General features: G+C 49.6%; 3 protein-coding genes across 10 annotated transcripts; 1 reads left to right on the top strand and 2 right to left on the bottom strand.

Annotated features, from left to right (window-relative positions):
• Positions 1 to 1,889: 1,889 nt before the first annotated feature.
• Positions 1,890 to 8,282, bottom strand: ISG20L2 (interferon stimulated exonuclease gene 20 like 2). Of its 4 annotated transcripts, none has more exons than XM_036343117.1 (4): positions 8,144 to 8,282; positions 6,670 to 7,518; positions 3,694 to 3,894; positions 1,890 to 2,871 (listed from the first exon to the last, which is right to left on the bottom strand). In XM_036343117.1, the coding sequence occupies exons 2-4, from the start codon at positions 7,402 to 7,404 to the stop codon at positions 2,758 to 2,760; spliced, it is 1,050 nt and encodes a 349-aa protein (XP_036199010.1). In that variant the 5' UTR covers positions 7,405 to 7,518; positions 8,144 to 8,282; the 3' UTR covers positions 1,890 to 2,757. The 4 variants fall into 4 exon arrangements, with proteins under 4 accessions (XP_036199010.1, XP_036199009.1, XP_036199011.1 ...); XM_036343116.1 differs by having other exon boundaries at positions 8,089 to 8,226; XM_036343118.1 differs by having other exon boundaries at positions 6,670 to 7,536; positions 8,089 to 8,221.
• RRNAD1 (ribosomal RNA adenine dimethylase domain containing 1) lies at positions 8,217 to 15,233 on the top strand. Of its 3 annotated transcripts, none has more exons than XR_004973257.1 (9): positions 8,217 to 8,360; positions 8,554 to 8,886; positions 11,257 to 11,381; positions 11,537 to 11,729; positions 12,225 to 12,287; positions 12,562 to 12,705; positions 13,171 to 13,655; positions 14,389 to 14,503; positions 14,908 to 15,044. XR_004973257.1 is itself a non-coding variant. In XM_036343115.1 (9 exons), the coding sequence occupies exons 2-9, from the start codon at positions 8,776 to 8,778 to the stop codon at positions 15,036 to 15,038; spliced, it is 1,437 nt and encodes a 478-aa protein (XP_036199008.1). In that variant the 5' UTR covers positions 8,217 to 8,360; positions 8,682 to 8,775; the 3' UTR covers positions 15,039 to 15,233. The 3 variants fall into 3 exon arrangements, 2 of the variants coding, with proteins under 2 accessions (XP_036199008.1, XP_036199007.1); XM_036343115.1 differs by having other exon boundaries at positions 8,682 to 8,886; positions 14,319 to 14,503; positions 14,908 to 15,233; XM_036343114.1 differs by having other exon boundaries at positions 14,319 to 14,503; positions 14,908 to 15,233.
• Positions 15,234 to 15,830: 597 nt separating this feature from the next.
• Positions 15,831 to 19,198, bottom strand: MRPL24 (mitochondrial ribosomal protein L24). Of its 3 annotated transcripts, none has more exons than XM_036342928.1 (6): positions 19,051 to 19,198; positions 17,009 to 17,253; positions 16,832 to 16,927; positions 16,523 to 16,626; positions 16,162 to 16,292; positions 15,831 to 16,059 (listed from the first exon to the last, which is right to left on the bottom strand). In XM_036342928.1, the coding sequence occupies exons 2-6, from the start codon at positions 17,189 to 17,191 to the stop codon at positions 15,923 to 15,925; spliced, it is 651 nt and encodes a 216-aa protein (XP_036198821.1). In that variant the 5' UTR covers positions 17,192 to 17,253; positions 19,051 to 19,198; the 3' UTR covers positions 15,831 to 15,922. The 3 variants fall into 3 exon arrangements, with proteins under 3 accessions (XP_036198821.1, XP_036198822.1, XP_036198823.1); XM_036342929.1 differs by having other exon boundaries at positions 19,090 to 19,152; XM_036342930.1 differs by lacking the exon at positions 19,051 to 19,198 and adding an exon at positions 18,768 to 19,001.
• Between the last annotated feature and the right edge of the window lie 24 nt (positions 19,199 to 19,222).

Below are 19,222 nucleotides of genomic sequence, written 5' to 3'. Positions count from 1 at the left end.
GCAAGTTCATAATTACAGCACTGTTGATCTTTCCTATTGTCGGCTGTAATCATCTGTTAAACTAGGAATTAAATGATTCCTCCTTGGAGCCTTCACTAGATCCCTGGTTCTTTAAAGTGGAAAAAGGGACAGTGCTATCATCTGAAATTTTTTCAAAAAATTGATTTTAGAGAGAGGGAGAAACTTTGACCTGCCATTCCCCCTACCCATGCATTCATTGGTTGGTTCCTGTGTCTGCCCTAACCCGGAACCTGCAACCTTGGTGTATCAGGACAGTGCTCTCACTGAGCTACTCGGCCAGGCCCCCTTCCTCTTTTGAGAACCACTTGGTTACGTGGAGTTTTAGACTATTAAGTTTATGTTCGGCATATACAGTTCTCAATCTTTGCCCTTTCCCAGGCTCACCTGCAGTAGAGGACCTCTTAGCATTAGAAACATCATTATGCCATGAAGAGAATATCGGAAGGGCTTGTGTTATATCATACATGTGGTCCACTCTGCCAAACAGGACTTGTTGACAGAGATTCAGGCAGCAATCTGCAATGGGGCTCTCCTATTATCAGTGGATGCCCGGGATCCTGGGGACAGAGGGGTGGAGAAGGAAGGACTGAACGACAGGACATCCCCGGGCACTCTGCAGGGGAAGCTGGGCTCTGACCAGAAAGTGAGAGAAAAGCGAGGAAATGGTTACAAGGTTCTTTAGTCCCTCAGGTTCTTCCTGGCAAGCAAAGTAAGACAGTTCTTTCCAATGTTAGACTGAGACCAGGGACCCTTCAGAACATGGGGGTGAGGGGATGAAGCATGAAAGCCAGTTCCTACTTTACCAAGAAACACACAAAGCCAGGTTTGTTTCAGCCAACAGGTACTCTAAAAACTAAACTCAAACGAGAATTTTCTAGTTTACTGGTCACAATATAATGTATATGTAAGCACAATGTAATGTGCTTTGATGTGTATACCCAGTGTGGGGTGTGGCTCTCCTAGTGTATAGGACACTGGCACCTCTTTATAAGGTGTCATGGACATTTCATGTTGGGCTCAGCAGGAACCAACTTGCTCAGAACTCAACAGCTGCCTGTGCAAGCAGATCCTGCAGCACAGGGCGTGACAAGACCATGCTGAGTCTGGTGCAGCCGCAGAAAATTCCTTGCTACAAGCAGCCATGACCATGACTCTGGCCCCTGGAGCCAAACCAGCCACTCAGGAGGGCACAAGTCCTGCTGTATATATGGAGTCTGCATTTCCTCAAGACAGTGATCCCAGACACAAGGTTCGACCTGTGACTCACATTCCCAAAATGAGGGTGTGCAACCACCAAGGAAGAGCTAGCAGGAGCAACCAGGCTGGCAGCACCAAGCACCCTTCCTCTCTTGCTCCATCACTCCCATGTGCCCATTCTCCAAGTCACTTTCCTGGTCACAGGCACTCCATATACAGGTATTCTAATGGCCTGGGTGTGATTTGAGGTGTGGTCCTTGGTATGTGGTAAGGATGAGGACAAGGCGCCAGAGCACACGGGTTACACAAAAGGTTTGGTCAGTGCTTCCCCATGATTTCCAGCAAACAAGGGCCTAGTTAGTGTCATCCAGACTCTAGAACCCCCTTACAGAATTATAGCCCTACAGGACCCATGACAAAAGTTTAATGTAAAGTTAATAAGGAAACACCACACACCCTGGCTGGGTTGCTCAGTGGGTTGGAACGTTGTCCCGTACACCAAAAGATGGCGGGTTCAATTCCCAGTCAGGGCACAGTTCCAGGTTGTGGGTTCAATCTTTGGTCAGGGTGCATATGAAAGGCAACTGATTGATGTTTCTCTCTCACTTTGATGTTTTTCTCTCTCTCCCTTCCTCTCTAAAAAACAAAGCAAAAGACAAAACACCACATAATTGTTTTTCCATTATTAAAATTTATCAAGAAAAAAATTTATTGAGGGAATAATTTGAGTTTTTAGAGGCTTGGTTTAGCAAAGTAAAAGCCTAGAAACTGCTGGGAGGACAAGGGTAAGGGGAGAAATGGGAGATATTTGTAGTACAATCAATAATAAAAAATATATTTAAAAATAAAATTTTTACCCTTGACAGGGGGGAAAAAAAAAGACTAAAACCATTTAAACATTTTAAATCTTTTAACCTACCAAGTGGGATCTCAGTTAAATAAATCCTCTCATGCTTTAGGAAAGAGAGCTTTCCTAAATCATAAAAGTTTACTTCTAAGTCACACTCTTACCTCGACTGCCCTGTAATCCTACGAACCACACCTCACCAGGGATGGCTTCTCTGGAAGTCAGGGTGGGATAAATAGGCGCTATCCTGACACAAATTAGATGTAGACTCTGATATGCGATCATACAATTTATCATCCAACCAGGATACTTTTGAGAGTGAAAAGGGGTGCTGTTCACCACTTGAGAACAGAAGGCATACAATGGCCACCCTTGGATAAGGCAGTTTGGGAGACTAAATTTCCCAATATGCCCTGCCCTTGAAAGTAAAAAAGCTTGACTAGAACAAAGCACTCTGGGACCTGTGGTTAGCACCATTTAAGAGGTAAACAGTATGGGGCTGGGTGCTGGCACGGAAACTTCCTCCTTCCATGGGATACTTAACCAGACACAGAACACAACACCTGAGGTGAGATTTCAATGGATATTAAGTCTGGGGGAGAGCCTCTCACCCTCCCCAATAACTCTAGCTTCCAAAGGTGCGGAGCAGGTAGAGCCATCCATTGCTTCACTGCCCTGTGCCCCCACTGCTGCTAATCTTTAGGGGAATTCTGGGCCAGGTGCTGCTCCCACTCAACTTCAACCAACTTGTACAGCTCCATGGTGGCCTGAGCGTCTTCCACAGAGGAATGTCCACTTTTTCCAGCCTGAACAAGGGAGGAAGAGAAAAGCATTGGGCTATAAGAAAGTGTTTTTATATGCATAACCCATAGACCAGACAATGGGGTGGTGAAGGCTTGGGGGGAGGTTGGAGAGGACAATGGGGGGAAAAGGTCCATATGTAATACTTTCAACAATGAAGATTTTTTAAAAAGTGTTGTTTTTCCCCCTTCCCTACCGGTTCCCCCTAACCCCTTATATAAGCAGTTGTTTCTGCAGTTAGTAGGCTGCAAAGGTAGAACTATGGTAGGGCCCTACTCCTTAATTTCAAGGGTTCAACTCCTAGGAAGTCTGCTCTTATCTGCCTCAATTCTTTCTGTGGCAACATGTGAACGCCATATTCTTCTATTCTGTAGAGACAAGACATCTAAATCATAGCCAGGCCTTCTAAGTCTTCCATTTTCCCCAGTTCCAAACTCTCTCTTTATGACATGTCTACACCCTCTACCAGGCAGGTCACCCCTTTCTTGAATGCCAAATATGTGAAATACATGAGAGGTCCTTGCATCCACTCTGAGGTCTTTAGACCATCACCACCTGGTTTTCTAGTTTCTTAGGGTTTTACACCCACTTAAGACTTTTTTTTCCTTTCCCAAGTACAATTTGGAACACTCGTAGCGAACAGGAATTATTATCCTTATGTACACATGGAGAGATCAATGGGCCTCTCAGCCCACAGCTCCTCCTTTAAGAGCAGCCTGCCTGGATTTCTCTACAAAGGAATTCTGGGCTCAGAGCCTTGAGAGGCAGTAAGAAAGGACCCCCCAGTGTTCAACCAAGGGGCCTGGCAGCCTTTGGGGAGAGGTTACCTGGATGTCCCGGTTCAGCAGCTTCTTTGTGAGATGCTTCAGAGACATGGTAACATTCTCTGGGCAGTCAGCCTTCCGGTTGAGAAGAGGGATATGGGACGTGTCACGGGTAAGAGACTTGGGGTGAAAGTACTGAAGGGCTTTGAAGTCATTGTGGATGGCATGTCCCACCACTATCTTCCCTGTGAGTATTTTCAAGATCTGAAATTGGCATGGAAGAGGTAGTAAGGAGTAGGACTTGGGTGGAGCCCTGCATCCTAAAAGTCCATCGTGGTCCTAGGTCCTTTCAGATTCTTTCCATCAAGTGCCCACCTCCTTCTCCTTGAAATGCCCTCTCCCCCAAGTTTTCTTTCACTTAAAATCTATCTTCTCCCCACAAGGTGAAAGGTGAAAGTAGGTATTTGTGTGTGTGTGTGTGTGCACGTGCGCGCACGTGTGTATTATTTTTATTTTTCAATTACAATTTATTTTCAATACTATTTTGTATTAGTTCCAGGAGTACAGCATAATGGTTAGACAATCATATACTAATACTTTACAAGATGTTCTTCCCAATATTTCCAGCATCCACCTGGCATCATATATAGTTATCACAATGTCATTAACTACACTCCGCATGCTGTACTTTATATCCTCATGACTATTTTATAATTACCAATTTGTATTTCTTAATCCCTTCACTTCTTTCACCCAGTCCCCAAACCCCCTTCCCTGAAAGTAGATATTTTTCAGTGTAACTCTTTTTGAACTTACATCGTCCGTGATTCCTTACCTTCTCATCAATTTCCACTCCAATGATAGATTAACCTGCTACAGTCTTAAATCACACTCACATTCAGGATGTTTATGTAACTATATAGTTCAGTTCTGGCTTGCTACTTGAAGTTCTTTAAACATTATCATTATGTTGACCTTAGGCAGAAGGCTGGGACAAACGGAGTCAAAGATGGGCTCCAGGGAGGTGACAGAAGCCCCAAATTACAGGCCAATACATATATGTACTAGTATATAGTTTGTTTTTTTGCAGGGAGAGTCTATGGCTTTCATCATATTCTCAAAAAGTTTACAAACCATAAAAGATTAAGAATCACTTATGGCCCTGGTCACTGTGGCTCAGTTGGTTCAGTGTCATTCCGTGCATGGAAAGGTCGCTGGTTCAATTCCAGGTCAGGGCACTTGCCAAGGTTGCAGGTTTGGTCTCCAGTTGGGGTGCGTATGAGAGCAACAGATCGATGTTTCTTTCTCTCCCTCCCTCCCTCTCTAAAATTAATAAAAACATGTATTTTTAAAAAAAGAATCACTTGTAGACTAAGGCTGTAGAGGGAAGTGGGTGACCCATGCCTGTGCTGTTTTGTTTTGAATGTTTTTATTAATTTTTTTTTTTGAGAGAGACAGAAACATCGATGAGAAACATCAATCAGCTACCTCCTGCATGCCCCCGACTGAGGATCGGGCTGCAATCTGGGCATGTGCCCTGATCTGAAATTGAACTAGGGACCTCTTGGTTCACGGGTCAATGCTCAACCACTGAGCCAGAGCAGTGCTGTTTTAACAGAAAGTCAGTTTCACTGCTGTATAGCTCCTCCTGTCATAACCAAAGGGTATTTACCAGCTGTTCAGGAAACATGCACACTAGACTTGCAACCAAATAGCTTCCCATGATTCCAGGATCCTAAAGTATGACATACTACCTACCAGTGAGGACAACCAAAAACTATGCCATAGGCTCTGAAGGCCATTCCAAAATGGAGTTCCAAATAGGTTGTGAGCAAGAGCAATAGTCCTAGAAAAATCAGTGCGTGGCCTCCCAACGGGACCTTTTGGGAGGGGCCAGACTCATTGGGATAGACCTTAGTCCAGTGATGGCGAACCTATGACACGCGTGTCAGAGGTGACACGCGAACTCATTGTTTTGGTTGATTTTTTCTTTGTTAAATGGCATTGAAATATATAAAATAAATATCAAAAATATAAATCTTTGTTTTACTATGGTTGCAAATATCAAAAAATTTCTATATGTGACACGGCACCAGAGTTAAGTTAGGGTTTTTCAAAATGCTGACACGCCGAGCTCAGAAGGTTCGCCGTCACTGCCTGAGTCTCATGCACAGCTCGGGCACTGGGAAGTGATTTATGATGAAAACCACATGTGTGATCAACCAAGTATTTCGTTGCTCTTGATTTCACCTCCAGTTTATTGTCCACCGACACCTTTGCTTCACATTAACTTCAACACACAGCCCTTGTCAGAGCTGAGTGGATTTGCTGTCAGAGACCCACCCCATCTCCTGCCTCTCCCAAGCCTTTGTTCAGCTGGGCCCCTAATGAAGACAATGCTCTTTAACTCCATTCTGAAGGCTAGGCGCTCTCGCCTCCTGGGAGCACACCCACATCTTCCCTCCCCTCCTCTTCTTCCTCCCAGGCATATTTCCTTTACCCTTCTCTCTCCTAAGCTCCAAGGGCCACCCCCCCCCCCTTTTTTTTTTTGCCTCTGAACTTGTTTTCTGAGCCCATTTCTTCTAACACTCACTTCTTTACCTCTATGAATTCCTAATTAAACTTTCCCTTATAGTTTGGAAAAAAAAAATCCACTGTTTTGGCATATAAGCAATTATTGGAACAGAGTGTGTCCTAGAGAAGGCAAAGAATGTGACTCTGAAATTACAAAGAGGTGGACCAAGGGCGCCCTCTGCAGGCCTCCCTGGTTCATCTTCCTTTCCTGTTCATTTGTTGCGCTCCCAGGATCCAGCACAGGGCGACAATGAGCAGGTTTGCTCAATGGGTGAAATTAGAAATCGGACACATCAACCCTGTGTCTTTTATCCCCTTCACTGCAGGCTACCTGTTCCAGTTATACAAATAATCCCCAGCTCCTTCTGTAAACGTTCTGCCTTCTCCTACCACCAACACTGTCCGCACTTACCTGGACCTCTCCCCACCCACCTGGCTGCTATCGTTGTGCCCCATGACGCTCACCTGGCCCCGAGCAATCTTGAAGGGGGTAGCATTCACCATGTGCTGCTTGCGGATGCCACTCCATCTGGTGCGGTAGTCCACAATGTGACAGGGGGGAAGGATGTACTCATCGTAGAGCACATCTCCGTTGTAGCTGACGATGCTACATCGAGCCAAGGAACTCACATGCCCCTTGGGTCCGGTGCCCACCATCTCACAGTCAATTGCCACCATCTTCCTTGGCGTCTTCTGGGATGCTCCAGAGCATTTATTCTCTGAACGAGCCAGGGTGGAGTTATGTGGCGTATTCTTCTGAATAGGGTTCTTTTGGGGGTTCTTCTTCTGAGGGCGAGTTGGGGGGCTCTTAATCTCTGGAAGGGAACTCTGGAACTCCTCCAGCAAATCCGCTTTCGCCACAAAAGAACCAGTCTTCTGCGAAGGGGCAGGGGTCAGCCAGGGCACCGAGGCTTTCTTGTCCAGGGACCGCTCTGACCCACTGCTCGAGTCTGCAGTCTTCTTCTTTTTTGGAAGGGGAGAAATTTTCCAAGCGCCATCCACCTGAGGCGTTACCCCTTTCTTTGCAGGTTCTGAGTGCAACTTAGGCACATTGTTAGGGGGCTGTTTCTTCTTATTCAGAAAGCCTCTCCTCTCTAGGAACCGCCGCCTCCTGACAAATTTTTGGTGCTTGGCATTCCCTTCTAATGCCTTTTTGGGGGGAGGTTCGCCAAAATCCAGATTGAGGAGTAAGGTAGACATGAGGATGGTGGATGGTAGGAGAGGAGCTGGGACGAGTGGCTCACCAATGAGAGGAGAGAGGGCTCATCCTCTGCCGAGTCCCACAGGCCAGCATCCGAGGGTTTGTGGTATACCCTGGGGAAGAAAGTGAACCTGATAACAGATCCCAGATGGGAGAACAGTAAGACCCATCTCCATAGAACTTAAGGTAGGAAATAAAGCAGAGCAACCTCCCAGATAGAGGGGGGCAAATCTGTAATGTGAAATGACGGAAGGACACTGTCCGAGGCAAGCCCGCGATTCACCAGTCCCATGGCCTTAGGAAGGTCACCTCCCGCTCTCTAGATCTGTCCCACTGGTAAAATGAGGGGGTTGGAGGGCCAACCAGCCTGATTCTCTTTCCAAGGCTGGAAAGCCAGGACAGGTGGGCTCTACATCCGCCCAGGGAGAGAACGTCTAAGTACGCTCGACACCAGGGATGAGGACGGCGTAGATGACTCTTACCTGGCATCTATCTAGGTTTGCCAGGCATCCCCAGCGCGGGTCCCACGAATAGGTACAACTCCAGGTACCCCTTTCCCCCGTTTCCGGGTGGAGGCCATCTCCACATGCTTCTCACCCACGTCCTTCTCCCAAGAAAGGACCTTTTACAACACACAGCAGCGGGGGTGGGCGTGGGGGGAGGCCGAGGCCGGGGTCGGTTACCTCGGCGAGCGCACTTGGGCGGTCCAGAAGCCGGTTCCTCGCCATCACCACCTACCTCTCAGATGTGCCCGCTGAGAACGGAAACGCTTGGAACCGGATACGGAAATGGGCGCGCGCCGACGGGGCCCCGGGCCGGCAGGCGTGCGGCGGGGAACGTGCCGGAGGCCGTAGGTCCCCTGCCCCTGGGAGCGAGGTCCGGACTTCCGAGTGCTAGAGCAGCGGCAGCGCGGCGCGGGCGGGGCGCGCTCCCCGGCCCCTCTAGCCCCGTGGAGGTACAACTCGAAGGTGTGGGGAGGCCGAGACGAGCGGGAACTGCCGCGCGCTAGGGCCCCGAGCCCCACTTCCGGGATGGGCGGGAAGTGCACGGGGTAGGCGGGGCGTGCACGGGGTGGGCGGGGTCTGAACGCCGCGGCCCGCCTCTGTGGCGTCACAGTCGGGCACACTACTTGTTTTCCGTGCTGACAGCTTCGCGCTGTGGACGTCGCGCCCTGTGATGTCAGGAGGACGCCTAGGGTCTTGAACCTCCATCTGGAACCTGGAAGAGGCAGCGTCTCGGGCCAATGCTGAGCGCTTTCTTCTCGCCCCGCCCGCAGAGCTGAACCCAGCCCGGGCTCTGGATCCGCGTGGTGCTGACCCTGCTTCCGTCCTCACCGCGTTCTCGCTCCAGGCGCCACCGACCGGACCCCGATGCCAGGCGTTTCCGCCCGGGGCCTCTCTCTCGAGGAGAGGAGGCAGCTAGCTGTGAATCTCACCCGGGTGCTGTCTCTCTACCGTTCCATCCTGGACGCCTACATCATCGTGAGGCCATGGGGTTGGGGACGGGGTGCTCCTGGTTATGTGCTTGGCTGGGTGCCCGCTACAGGGAGAGCATCTGGAGCAGCGGTTCTCAACCTGTGGGTCGCGACGCCTTTGGGGGTCCAATGACCCTTTCACAGGGGTCACCTAAGACCATCGGAAAACCATATATAATTACATATTGTTTTTGTGATTAATCACTATGCTTTAATTATGTTCAATTTGTAACCATGAAAATACCTCCTGCATATCAGATATTTACATTACGATTCCTAACAGTAGCAAAATTACAGTTATGAAGTAGCAACGAAAATAATATTATGGTTGGGGGTCACCACAACATGAGGAACTGTATTAAAGGGGGTCGCGGCATTAGGAAGGTTGAGAACCACTGATCTGGAGAGTTAGTGTCTCATCTCTTTTCTTTCATGATTTTCAGTCTGTCGTTACAAGAAGGGGTTAAAACGGGGGAGCTTCTTCCTTTTTTGTTTTTTTGCAGATGACACATACATTCATATTTCTAATATCTAGGTTATTTTTCCAAATCCAAAATAATAAAACGCATGCTTGCAGCTACGTTGAACTGTCTAGGAGCATGTGAGGTATTTCCCAGAACACACAAATTTGTTCATCCACGCTTTGAATAAATTCCTGGTTTTGTAATGTAATGGACAATTTAAACTTTAGAATTAGGCAGGCTCCAACTAGAATCCTGCCTCCCCTGCTGTGTTAACTTACGTAGGCATGAAATGAAAATTCCTCCTCACCCCAGTTGCTCAGCTGTAACATGGAATCCTGTTTGAAGGGTCCTTGTGAAGAATGAATGAGATGATGTGTTAGTGGCACCAGCATCCACTGAATTGTTCAGCCCCTAAACCCAGAAGCCATTCTTGATTCACCTCTTTCCTTCACTGATCTACAGTCCAATCCTTCAACACTTCCTGTGGGCTCTACCTCTAGAAAAGATACCACCAAATTCACCCATTTGTCTCCATTTCATTGCTACCACCCTGGACCAACCCACCATCACCTCTCCTGGACTGCTTCCTAATTAATCTCTGTGTTTACTTCAGTCCCTCCATAATCAACTCTTCACAAGCATCCAGATTAATCTCTTTAAAATAAAAATCTGATCATGGCAGTCCCTTGCTTCCTAGGTGTTTTGATGAAATCCTAACTCTTTACCAATACCTGTGCTACCCATGAAGCCCTATGGGATTGTCCCCTGCTGTCTCTTGAATCCTGTCACATTTCATTCTCTCCCACATTCACTGTACTGTACCTCCAGTAGCCTTGAGTTTTGCTCCACAAATATGGCAGACATCTGGGTCTTTGCTCTTACAGATCCGCCTGGGATGTTTGTCCTCAGCAGAAAGGCTATAGAGTAGAATGCTTAAAAGCAAGAATTCTAAAGTCAGGTTGATTTCAAATCTCAGCTCTGATACTAGCTTTTTGCTTTTTGATTTAGGCAAGTTACTTATGTGTTAGTTTTCTTATCTGTAAAATGAGGGATAAAAAATGGTACCTACCTCATAGGGTTGTTTTGGGGATTAAATGTGTGTGTGTGTATGTGTATGTGTGTGTGTGTATGTGTATATATATATATATATATACACACACACATATATATATATATATATATAATGTTTAGAACAGTGCCTGGCATATTATAAGTATTTAATAAGTGTTTGCTATTACATAATTTTTTTTACATGCCTGTTTGCTGTTCATCGTTCAAATCTCAGCTCAAGTGTCAACTCAAGTCTTTTCCTCATTACTCTTACCTAAAGTGGTCCTGTCTCAATGTCGCCTACTGTTTTGTTAGTGTTTTCTTATCCATGTGTCATTTGATGTTCTGAAAAACATTTCTTTTTAATGTGAACTGTGCAAGAGTAAGAATTTTGTCTGTCTGGTTCGTTGTTGTGTCCTCAGAACCTAGAATAGAGCGTGGTGCCTACCCAAAACTCCAGAATTTGTGTTCAACAAATGAATGAATAAAAATACTTCTGGCATATCAAGTGTCTGACATATACACGGGTCCGTTACTAAATGGTAACATACTAACACTGCATGTTAGTCACTGTGGTGGTGTGGATGGGATTGTAGAGAAGGCACCATCCCTGCCCTTAGGTTCTTCACTCAGTTGAATGAAGAAAACAGACACATAAGTGGGAAATTGCTAAAAGGAGAGGTGTGTTCAGAATGCAGTCTGGGCTCTGAGGAAGGAGTGGGAGGCTGGGGCGGGCTTTAGAGAAGAGGTAGCTTGGATGCGTAGTAGGTACCTGCTGGTTGCAGCCAGGGGCCCTGTGTTGAGAGAGGGGTGGAAAGCATGGGAAAGGTAGGAGCCTGCTGATTGCTTCTCCCCTTCTGCAGGAATTTTTTACAGATAACCTGTGGGGCACACTCCCTTGCTCATGGCAGGAAGCATTGGATGGACTGAACCCACCACAACTGGCCACACAGCTGCTGGGGATGCCTGGGGAAGGGGAAGTGCTCAGGTATGGGCAAGGGGGGCCCTGTGCTGGGGGACTTGGCACTGAACCCTGTAGCCAGTCATTGCTCAGAGGGTCTCACAAGGGATTCCTGGGTTGTAAATGGGTGCACCCAGGACACAATGGGACGATTCACTGGGGTTCTGGCCGGGCTCTCTCAGGTACAGGTCAGTGTGGCCACTCACCCTGCTGGCCCTGAAGTCCACAGCCTGTGCCTTGGCCTTTACCCGGACACCTAAGTTTCAGGCCCCCTCAGAGTTTCGGGAGAACCCCAGCCAGAGCTCCCGACTTAAAGCTCCATTCCGAAAACATGTCAGGCCCAAGAAGCAGCATGAGATCCGGCGGCTGGGAGAGGTGAGGAGATGCCTGGGGTATAGGTGGTGTCTGGGAGCCTGGGGACTGAAGCCAGTGGAGGGAGGAAAGGACAAAGATGTGGGCATCTTATATCATCTGCTGGTCCCTTCCTTGGCAGGTGTACGAGAACCCTAGCTTGATGCTGGTTTGGGGGATTTGTGGGTTTTTGTTTTGTTTTTTATCCTGGGTTGGTTGGTAGCCTTGTCGGAGTCACTGCCTTATTCCTGTGTTCACACCCCCATAATCTGTTCATGGCTTCACAGAGGGGCTCTTCTTGTTCTGCGGGGAGGTTGAATCACTGACCTTAGAGGGGTGAGGAGAGTAGCCTGAGCCCAGGGTCAGCACCCCTAGTTCTGGTTTCCCTATCTTGTATCTTCCATGGCACCCTCTACCCCTCTTCCTCTGCCATCTTCATCTTCTTCACTCTTATTATGGCTAATGGTCCCAGGAATCAAGAACCAATGGCCAAGAGACCTTTGTTCCCTTCTGTTTCAGTTGGTGAAAAAGCTGAGTGACCTCACAGGCTGCACCCAGGTTGTGGATGTAGGCTCAGGCCAGGTGAGCCAGACACTCCTAACATTCTTATTTTTGCTGTTGTTTGTGTGTGTGTGTGGAGGAGGGGGGCGGTGGTTGAGTGTGGGGATAGAACAGCTGGAAGGCAACAGGTTGTCAGGCCTAGGCCCAGGGAGGCAGGTGCCAAGGAGTGATAGAAGTAAACGGTAGAATTTAAGCCCTCTGGGCGCCTGGGACCCAGGTGTCTTGGCCACTGAAAGAGGTGACAGTAGATGAGAGCTGAACAGGGCTGTCTCTACCCTCCCTCTCGTGACTCCAGGGCCATCTCTCCCGCTTCATGTCTCTGGGGCTAGGGCTGAAGGTGAAGAGCATCGAAGGGGATCAGAGGCTGGTGGAGAGAGCCCAGCACCTGGACCAGGAGCTCCTGCAGACTCTGGGAAAAGAGGAGAAGAGGAACCCGCAGGTAGGCCTGCCCTTCCTGCAGCCAGGACTGCAGCAGCGGGGTCTGCCTGGCTGGATTCCCGCGTTCAAGTTTCTCAGCTTGAGATGATGTGGTCCGGATCTCCGCTCCCCTCCCCCAGGTTTCCCCTTCGCCAAAGCCTCTTCACATCTTAGAGGCACTCTCTGGTTCCAAAGTGCTTTCCACACGGGTACGTCCATCTCACCACCACCTGTGAATGGCCAGTCGGGTATTAGACTCATTACACATGAGGAAATTGGGACTCAGACATGAAAAATTTGCAGTTATGATGACAGATCCGTAATTTATCCCTTCTGGTTCCAGGTCTAGCTCTCTCCCATGCCCCAGCTTCTTCTCCACCTTCTTCCTTAGGAGGGAACACAGAGGACAGACCCCTCCTGCAGCCTGAGGTGGCATGGGGACAGCACACAGACTTCCCAGCTGCCTTGTCCTTTCCTGCCTCCACAGGTGGTGCAAATGCACTCTCACCGCTCCCCGCACCATGTGGCCCAGTGGGTAGACCCTAGGACCCTGTGTGAGGAGGTTCTGCTTCCGCTGGAGACCTCCCCTCAGGGTGAGGCCCGCTTGCTGCTGACAGGCCTCCATGCCTGTGGGGACCTGAGCGTCGCCTTGCTGAGGCACTTCTCCTCCTGCCCTGAGGTGGTGGCCCTGGCCTCAGTGGGCTGCTGCTACATGAAGCTGAGTGACCCTGGCGGCTACCCACTGAGTCAGTGGGTGGCCGCGCTGCCTGGCTATGAACTGTCCTACAGGCTGCGGGAGGGGGCCTGCCATGCCCTGGAGGAATACGCCGAGAGGCTACAGAAAGCAGGGCCTGGCCTCCGAACCCACTGCTACCGGGCAGCACTGGAGACGGTCATCCGGCACGTCCAGCCCAAGCTCCGTCGGCCAGGCGTGCAGGGGATCCCCAGGGTCCACGAGCTCAAGATTGAAGAGTGAGGCTGGAGGAGGTTGGGGGGCAGGGGTGTTGGGAGCCCACGGGAGGTCCGATTCCCCTCCCACCCTCGCTTGTTAGCAAGTCTTACAGTAAAGCTAATGCAGGCAGGGGAGTGATTGAATTCTCTGACTGGGGCAGCTTCTCAAAATTTCTTTAAAAGGGAGTTGTCATTCTTTTATCAGTAGACTATCAAGACTTAAATGTTAAGAATATGGCTAATTGGACCGGTCTGGCTGAAAATACATTTTTGGATCAATTTGTTTTTGGATAGACAACTCATAGCCAGAGAAACATTTAAAAGTGCCCATTAGGCCCTGCCTGGAGGGTGTGGCTCGGTTGGTTGGAGGGTCGTCCTGTGCACCGGAACATGCCGAAGGGCGACAGAAAGCAGGCCCTGGTCCTATTCCCGCTCAGGGTACATGGCAGGTTGTGGGTTTGATCCCCACCCAGACGGGGTGAGTACGGGAGGCAACCAGTCAATGTATCTCTCACATCGATGTTTCCCCCAGCCTCCCTCTCTAAAATCAATTAACAACAAAAAAGAAAAATACAAGTTAGGGTAGCAAATCAAGCGAAGTTGGAATCAGATGAGGAGTGGACAGTTTGAGTGGGAGGTGGAGGTTCTAAAACCAACTGAGTGCTGTGTGTGGCTGACCCACAGATACGTGCAGCGGGGGCTGCAGCGGGTGGGGCTGGACCCCCAGCTGCCACTGAACCTGGCTGCTCTCCAGGCCCACCAGGCCCAGGAGAACCGCGTGGTAGCTTTCTTCAGCCTGGCCCTGCTGCTGGCCCCACTGGTGGAGACACTGATTCTACTGGACCGGCTGCTGTTCCTTCAGGAGCAGGGTGAGGGTGGCCTACAGCAGGGACCTAGGGCTAGAGGGGCTGGATCTTGGGGTTCCTCCTTCGGGTCCCACATTTCATCACTGTAGTGGTTCTTAGACCACCTGCTTCAGAGTCACCGTGGGATGGACGTGGGGTGGGGACTTGTAAAGAGAGATCCCTACTGACTCAGCCTCCGGCGTGCATTCCTGAGGTGTACTTTAAGCGAGTGTCCTGGGCAGTACTGAGGACTGCCTTCTCCCAAGTCAGTACCTCAGGCACCAGTGTTCCTGGTAGAGACCCCGGTCTCCTTAGTATCCCGGGGCCTCCATGGGGGAAAGGGGCTCTGCCTGCCTGCAGCCTGGGCACGAAGTGGGGCTGAGTGGGCTTCATGTCTACCCTTCTCAGTAGTCCTGCCTTTCTCCCAGGCTTCCATTCTGAGCTCCTGCCCATCTTCAGCCCTGAACTCTCTCCCAGAAACCTGGTTTTGGTGGCTACCAAGAGGCCCCTGGGTCAGGCCTTCTCTGTTCTAGAGACTGAAGACACTGCTGCACTCTGAGGAAAGGTGCATCTTGGACCCCATCTGAAACCACCCAGGTGCCACAGTGGGTCCTCACCCAGAGAAGCAGCATCCCGCATCCTCCCCAGAATCATGGTGTCCCACAGACCTTTAGCTTCGTACTCTCTCTCCCTCCATGTGTTATGTAATATTATGTAAAAACTTATTTTTAATTTATTAAAAATTTAAAATCTTGCTCTGGCTAGTGTTGCTTAGTGGTTAGAGTGTTGGTGCGTGCACCAAAGGGTCATGGGCTCAATTCCCGGTCAAGTGCATGTACCTGGGTTGCAGGTTCAATCCCCAGCCTCTGGGTGCTTGTGAGAAACAATCAATTGATGTGTCTCTCTCACATCAATGTTTCTCTCTTCCCCCGCCCTCCTACTCTAAAATAATCAATGGAAAAAAATATCTTTGGGTGAAGATTGCCCAAAAAAATTACAGTATTTATTTCCCTTCCACTTCTACTAAGTATAGAAAAGGACAGATGTGCACCCTCTCTACTGAGATTCTGCAGAGATGCAACAATCAGATCTTACACCCCCAAACTCCACTGCCCTCCAGAACAGGTGGCAACTTCTGTTACTCAGAGGTCTCCATTGGAGGGAGCCTCTCTCCCTTTGGTCTCTATCCCAGAATCTGTCAGCCCTGCCCCTTGGGAAGGCCACCTTAAGGCTAGCTAACTTCCATTCCGGACCCACAACAACACTGGGACAGATGCTCCCCTCCTCCAGTCCCTGAAACAGGTACCGTGGGGTTAGGGTTAGGGGTGCCAGAAGACAGCAGCTGCACGGAGAGCAGGAATCATGGCTCTTTATTGACTTCTGAAGGTGATGTGGCCCCAGCCTTCAAGGCTAAGACTAGGAGGGGGCAAAGCTCCCCCAGGTTCAATACCAATAGACTTTCTTGTGTCTCCGAGTCTCCTGGATCCCCATTGCCTCCATCACCTCTTCTTCCAGTGTCTTCAGACGGGGCACATAGGTTCTTTCTAGAGCATCTTCCACTGATGTGTCTTTAGGGCCATCTATTGAGGGAGGAAGACAAGTGGAAGGTCTTAACATCTCTTATTCCCACTTCTGTCACCCCCACCCCCACGCCCATCTTCCTGTCCATCCCCCAGCCTCACCAGTCCATGTTTCAGGGACGATGCCATCCGCTCGGGGAAACTCAGGTTTGGGAATAATTCTTCCTGATCTTGTGGAGACTCGGACCCGCTCTCCTGCCTCAGTGAACCTCCACTCCACCTCAGTGGGTTTCCTAGTGGGTGGAAGAGGTGAGCCTGGCCTGGGAGCCAGGTTTCCCTGCTGCTCTGAAACCTAAAATTCAACGGCTGGAAATACTGAGGCCACCACCTTGTCTCACTGCTACCTCTGCACGGGGACTGCCTGTAGGGTCATGTCCCACAAGATGACCCCTCTCAACTTGCAGAGCATCCAAACCACCATTCAGACGATGGAAGCCATCTGACCAGAACCCCACGTGCTTGCCTGTCCACAGGATCCACAAGTTTGACCTGGTTGTGGAGCAAGGGTGCTTCGCTAGGGATCATGGTTCCTCGGTAATCCTTGGTCCTGCCAATGTAGCGGTAATGCTGTCCAAAAGAGGGGGTTATCAGAAACCAAAGGGAATGAAGGCAGCTTGCCTGCTGCAGCCCTGCGCATCCGGTCCATGTTGAAGAATGGACGGCTCAGTGGTCTCACCGTGCCCGCAGCTAGCGCCAGGCCCTGTGCTGCTCTTGCTGACAGGGCTGGATGGGACAGGCTTCCTGAGCACCCACAAGCCCACGCCTCACTCACCGTATTCAGCCCCTCCAGGACCACCCAGTTTCGCTCCCGGATGACTTGAACCACTTTGCCTTGCTTCCCGGCATCCTTGCCTTCTAGAATCTCCACCTGTGGCAAGACATGAGGGTCAGGGAGGAAGATCCTTCCCCAGGAGCCCCACCACCACGCTATCCCCCCTGAGGTTCTCACCCTATCCCCACAGAAGAGATGCCAGTCTTCATCAGAAATGGGTTCCACAACCACGGGGCGCCTCCGGGTCCCCGGCGGGTTCCTCCTTTTGTCTGCCAAGCTACCTGGGCGGCTCATCCCATAGCGGTAGTTGGGGGGCAAAGTGACCTTGGATGCCAAGGCCAACAGGGCCGAGAGACGCATGGCTGACGGCTGTGAGAAATCCCCGGGGCCAGGGAAGGACCCAGAAACCTTCCTGGTCAGCGCTGGGGTAGACAGGTGGAAACAAGGGGACAAAGAAGCAAAGGAAGGGATTTTTTGTAAGTATTTACTCCGTGGTTCAATGGGCCTCATCTCATTGAATCCCCACATTATAACACCTTCATTTTACAAATGAGGAAATAGAGCCAGAGAGGTGAACTGACTTGCCCATGGCCGTAAAGCTACTATGCAGGAGAATCAGCATTCAAACCCACATATATCTGACTCCAAAGTCCAAACAGTTCATTGAGGCCAGGAATCATATTATCTAGCTCACCCCTGAATTCAACAGATCTCGGTAGGGCGTAGCACATAGTAGATACTCAATAAAAAGTTATTGAATAAATACACAAACAGCAGGATAGGAAGAAAACGGGTAATGGAACAAAACACTAGCATAAGACCAAAAAAACCCAGGCAGTTATAAAGTATCACAAACAGGGAACAGAGGTAAAACTGTTATTAAAATGTTCCTACATTACTTCCAATTCCTATCTTCCGTCAGGAAAAGACCACTCCTAAGACAGCTTCTTTTCTAAAAGAAAAGGACCCAGAGCCAGACTCTAGGATTATGATGAACTAAATCAACAGGGTGGTGGAGAACTGATGGCAAAAGTAAGTGCTTCTGTTTATTGAGCATTTGCTACCTGCCAGGTGCCATCTAAGTGCTTTCCTGTATTGTATCGTGTAAGAAAGGAGGCAGCATTAACCTTGTTGTAGAGCTAAGAATGAAGGCAAGCCTCAAGTACAAATAAAATGCACTGCAATGGCATAAACATGTCTGGATGGGGAGTTAGATGGTCTAGGAGGTTCTAGTTCCTACTTCACCTTATTCTGTGACCCAAGGCCCCTTAACTTCTGAGCCTGTTTCATCATCCATGAAACTTTACAGGCTTGTTGGTGTCATTCAAATTATTTGTAATACTTCAAGAATAATGTAAGCAGTATTATTCCTTTTGGGTAAATTAAAAATATATATATGTATTCTGGTACAATCATAAATATTTATCGGAAGGAATTAGGAAGTAACTCTAGTTTTGGGGGAGAGGAACAGTTTGGGAGGGCTCTTTCCATCTGATCCTTGCCACGAAGTCTGCATTTCTTAACCATGGGTAGTTTTAAAAAACTGTTTATCTAAACAGACATTTCTTTATACTTCTCAATATGAAAAAGGCCTAACGTTATTTTGAATGTTAGTTGAACATGAGGGCCTTAATGCTCCCATTCAGAATTAACAAACGGTCTAGTGAGCACGACTATGAGAACCAATGCTGGGAACTTCACTCTTGCTGGCATTTGGTCTTCACACTGCCTGTGAGACCAGGAAACCGAGGCCCCGAGAGCTGTGTGTCTGTCCCAGCTCACACAGCTAGACGGGCAGAGCCCATCCTAAGACCCACGACTCCTGCAAGAAGTCCTTTAGCCTCCGCCATTCTAAATCTGAAGCTCTGGGAGGAGATCCCCAAAGCGAGCCCCTTGCACCCCCGCCCCGGATCCTTTCCATTTTCCCCCTCCATACCCTGGAGTGGTTGGTGTCTCTTTCACAGTAAAGCGCCGTGCAAGGCAGTGCCTGGTGGCGCGTCTGCCCTTCCGGCCCCAGCTCCAAAGGCTTTCCCGCCAGCCCCATCCCAGGTGCGGGCATGTCCCAGCAGCGGGCAGCACCCACCCGCTGCAAGCTTCCGGTGCAGGGCAAATCCAGGCGATACCACTGAGCAACAGCCCGGGAAAAGGAAGGGCTTTACCGCACCCACCTCCCCCACGAGCCCGAAGTTGTCAATATCCCCAAGCTGAGCGGGCCTCACCTCTACTACCCGTTGCACCGTGGCCCTTCCGCCCGTTACCTCTTGCATGTGGGCCTCAAGTCCTGTCCGTCCCCGTCCCTCGGCTTTCTGGGAAATGTAGTCTTACCGTAGAGCGGAAGCTCAATCAATCTAGCCTCTCTGCATGCTGGGAGTTGTAGTCCGCCGCTACGAA

This window comes from Myotis myotis, unplaced genomic scaffold, assembly GCF_014108235.1.
Source record: "Myotis myotis isolate mMyoMyo1 unplaced genomic scaffold, mMyoMyo1.p scaffold_m19_p_18, whole genome shotgun sequence".
Classification (NCBI taxonomy): Eukaryota; Metazoa; Chordata; class Mammalia; order Chiroptera; family Vespertilionidae; genus Myotis; species Myotis myotis.
This window is presented reverse-complemented; position numbering and strand designations above follow the sequence as displayed.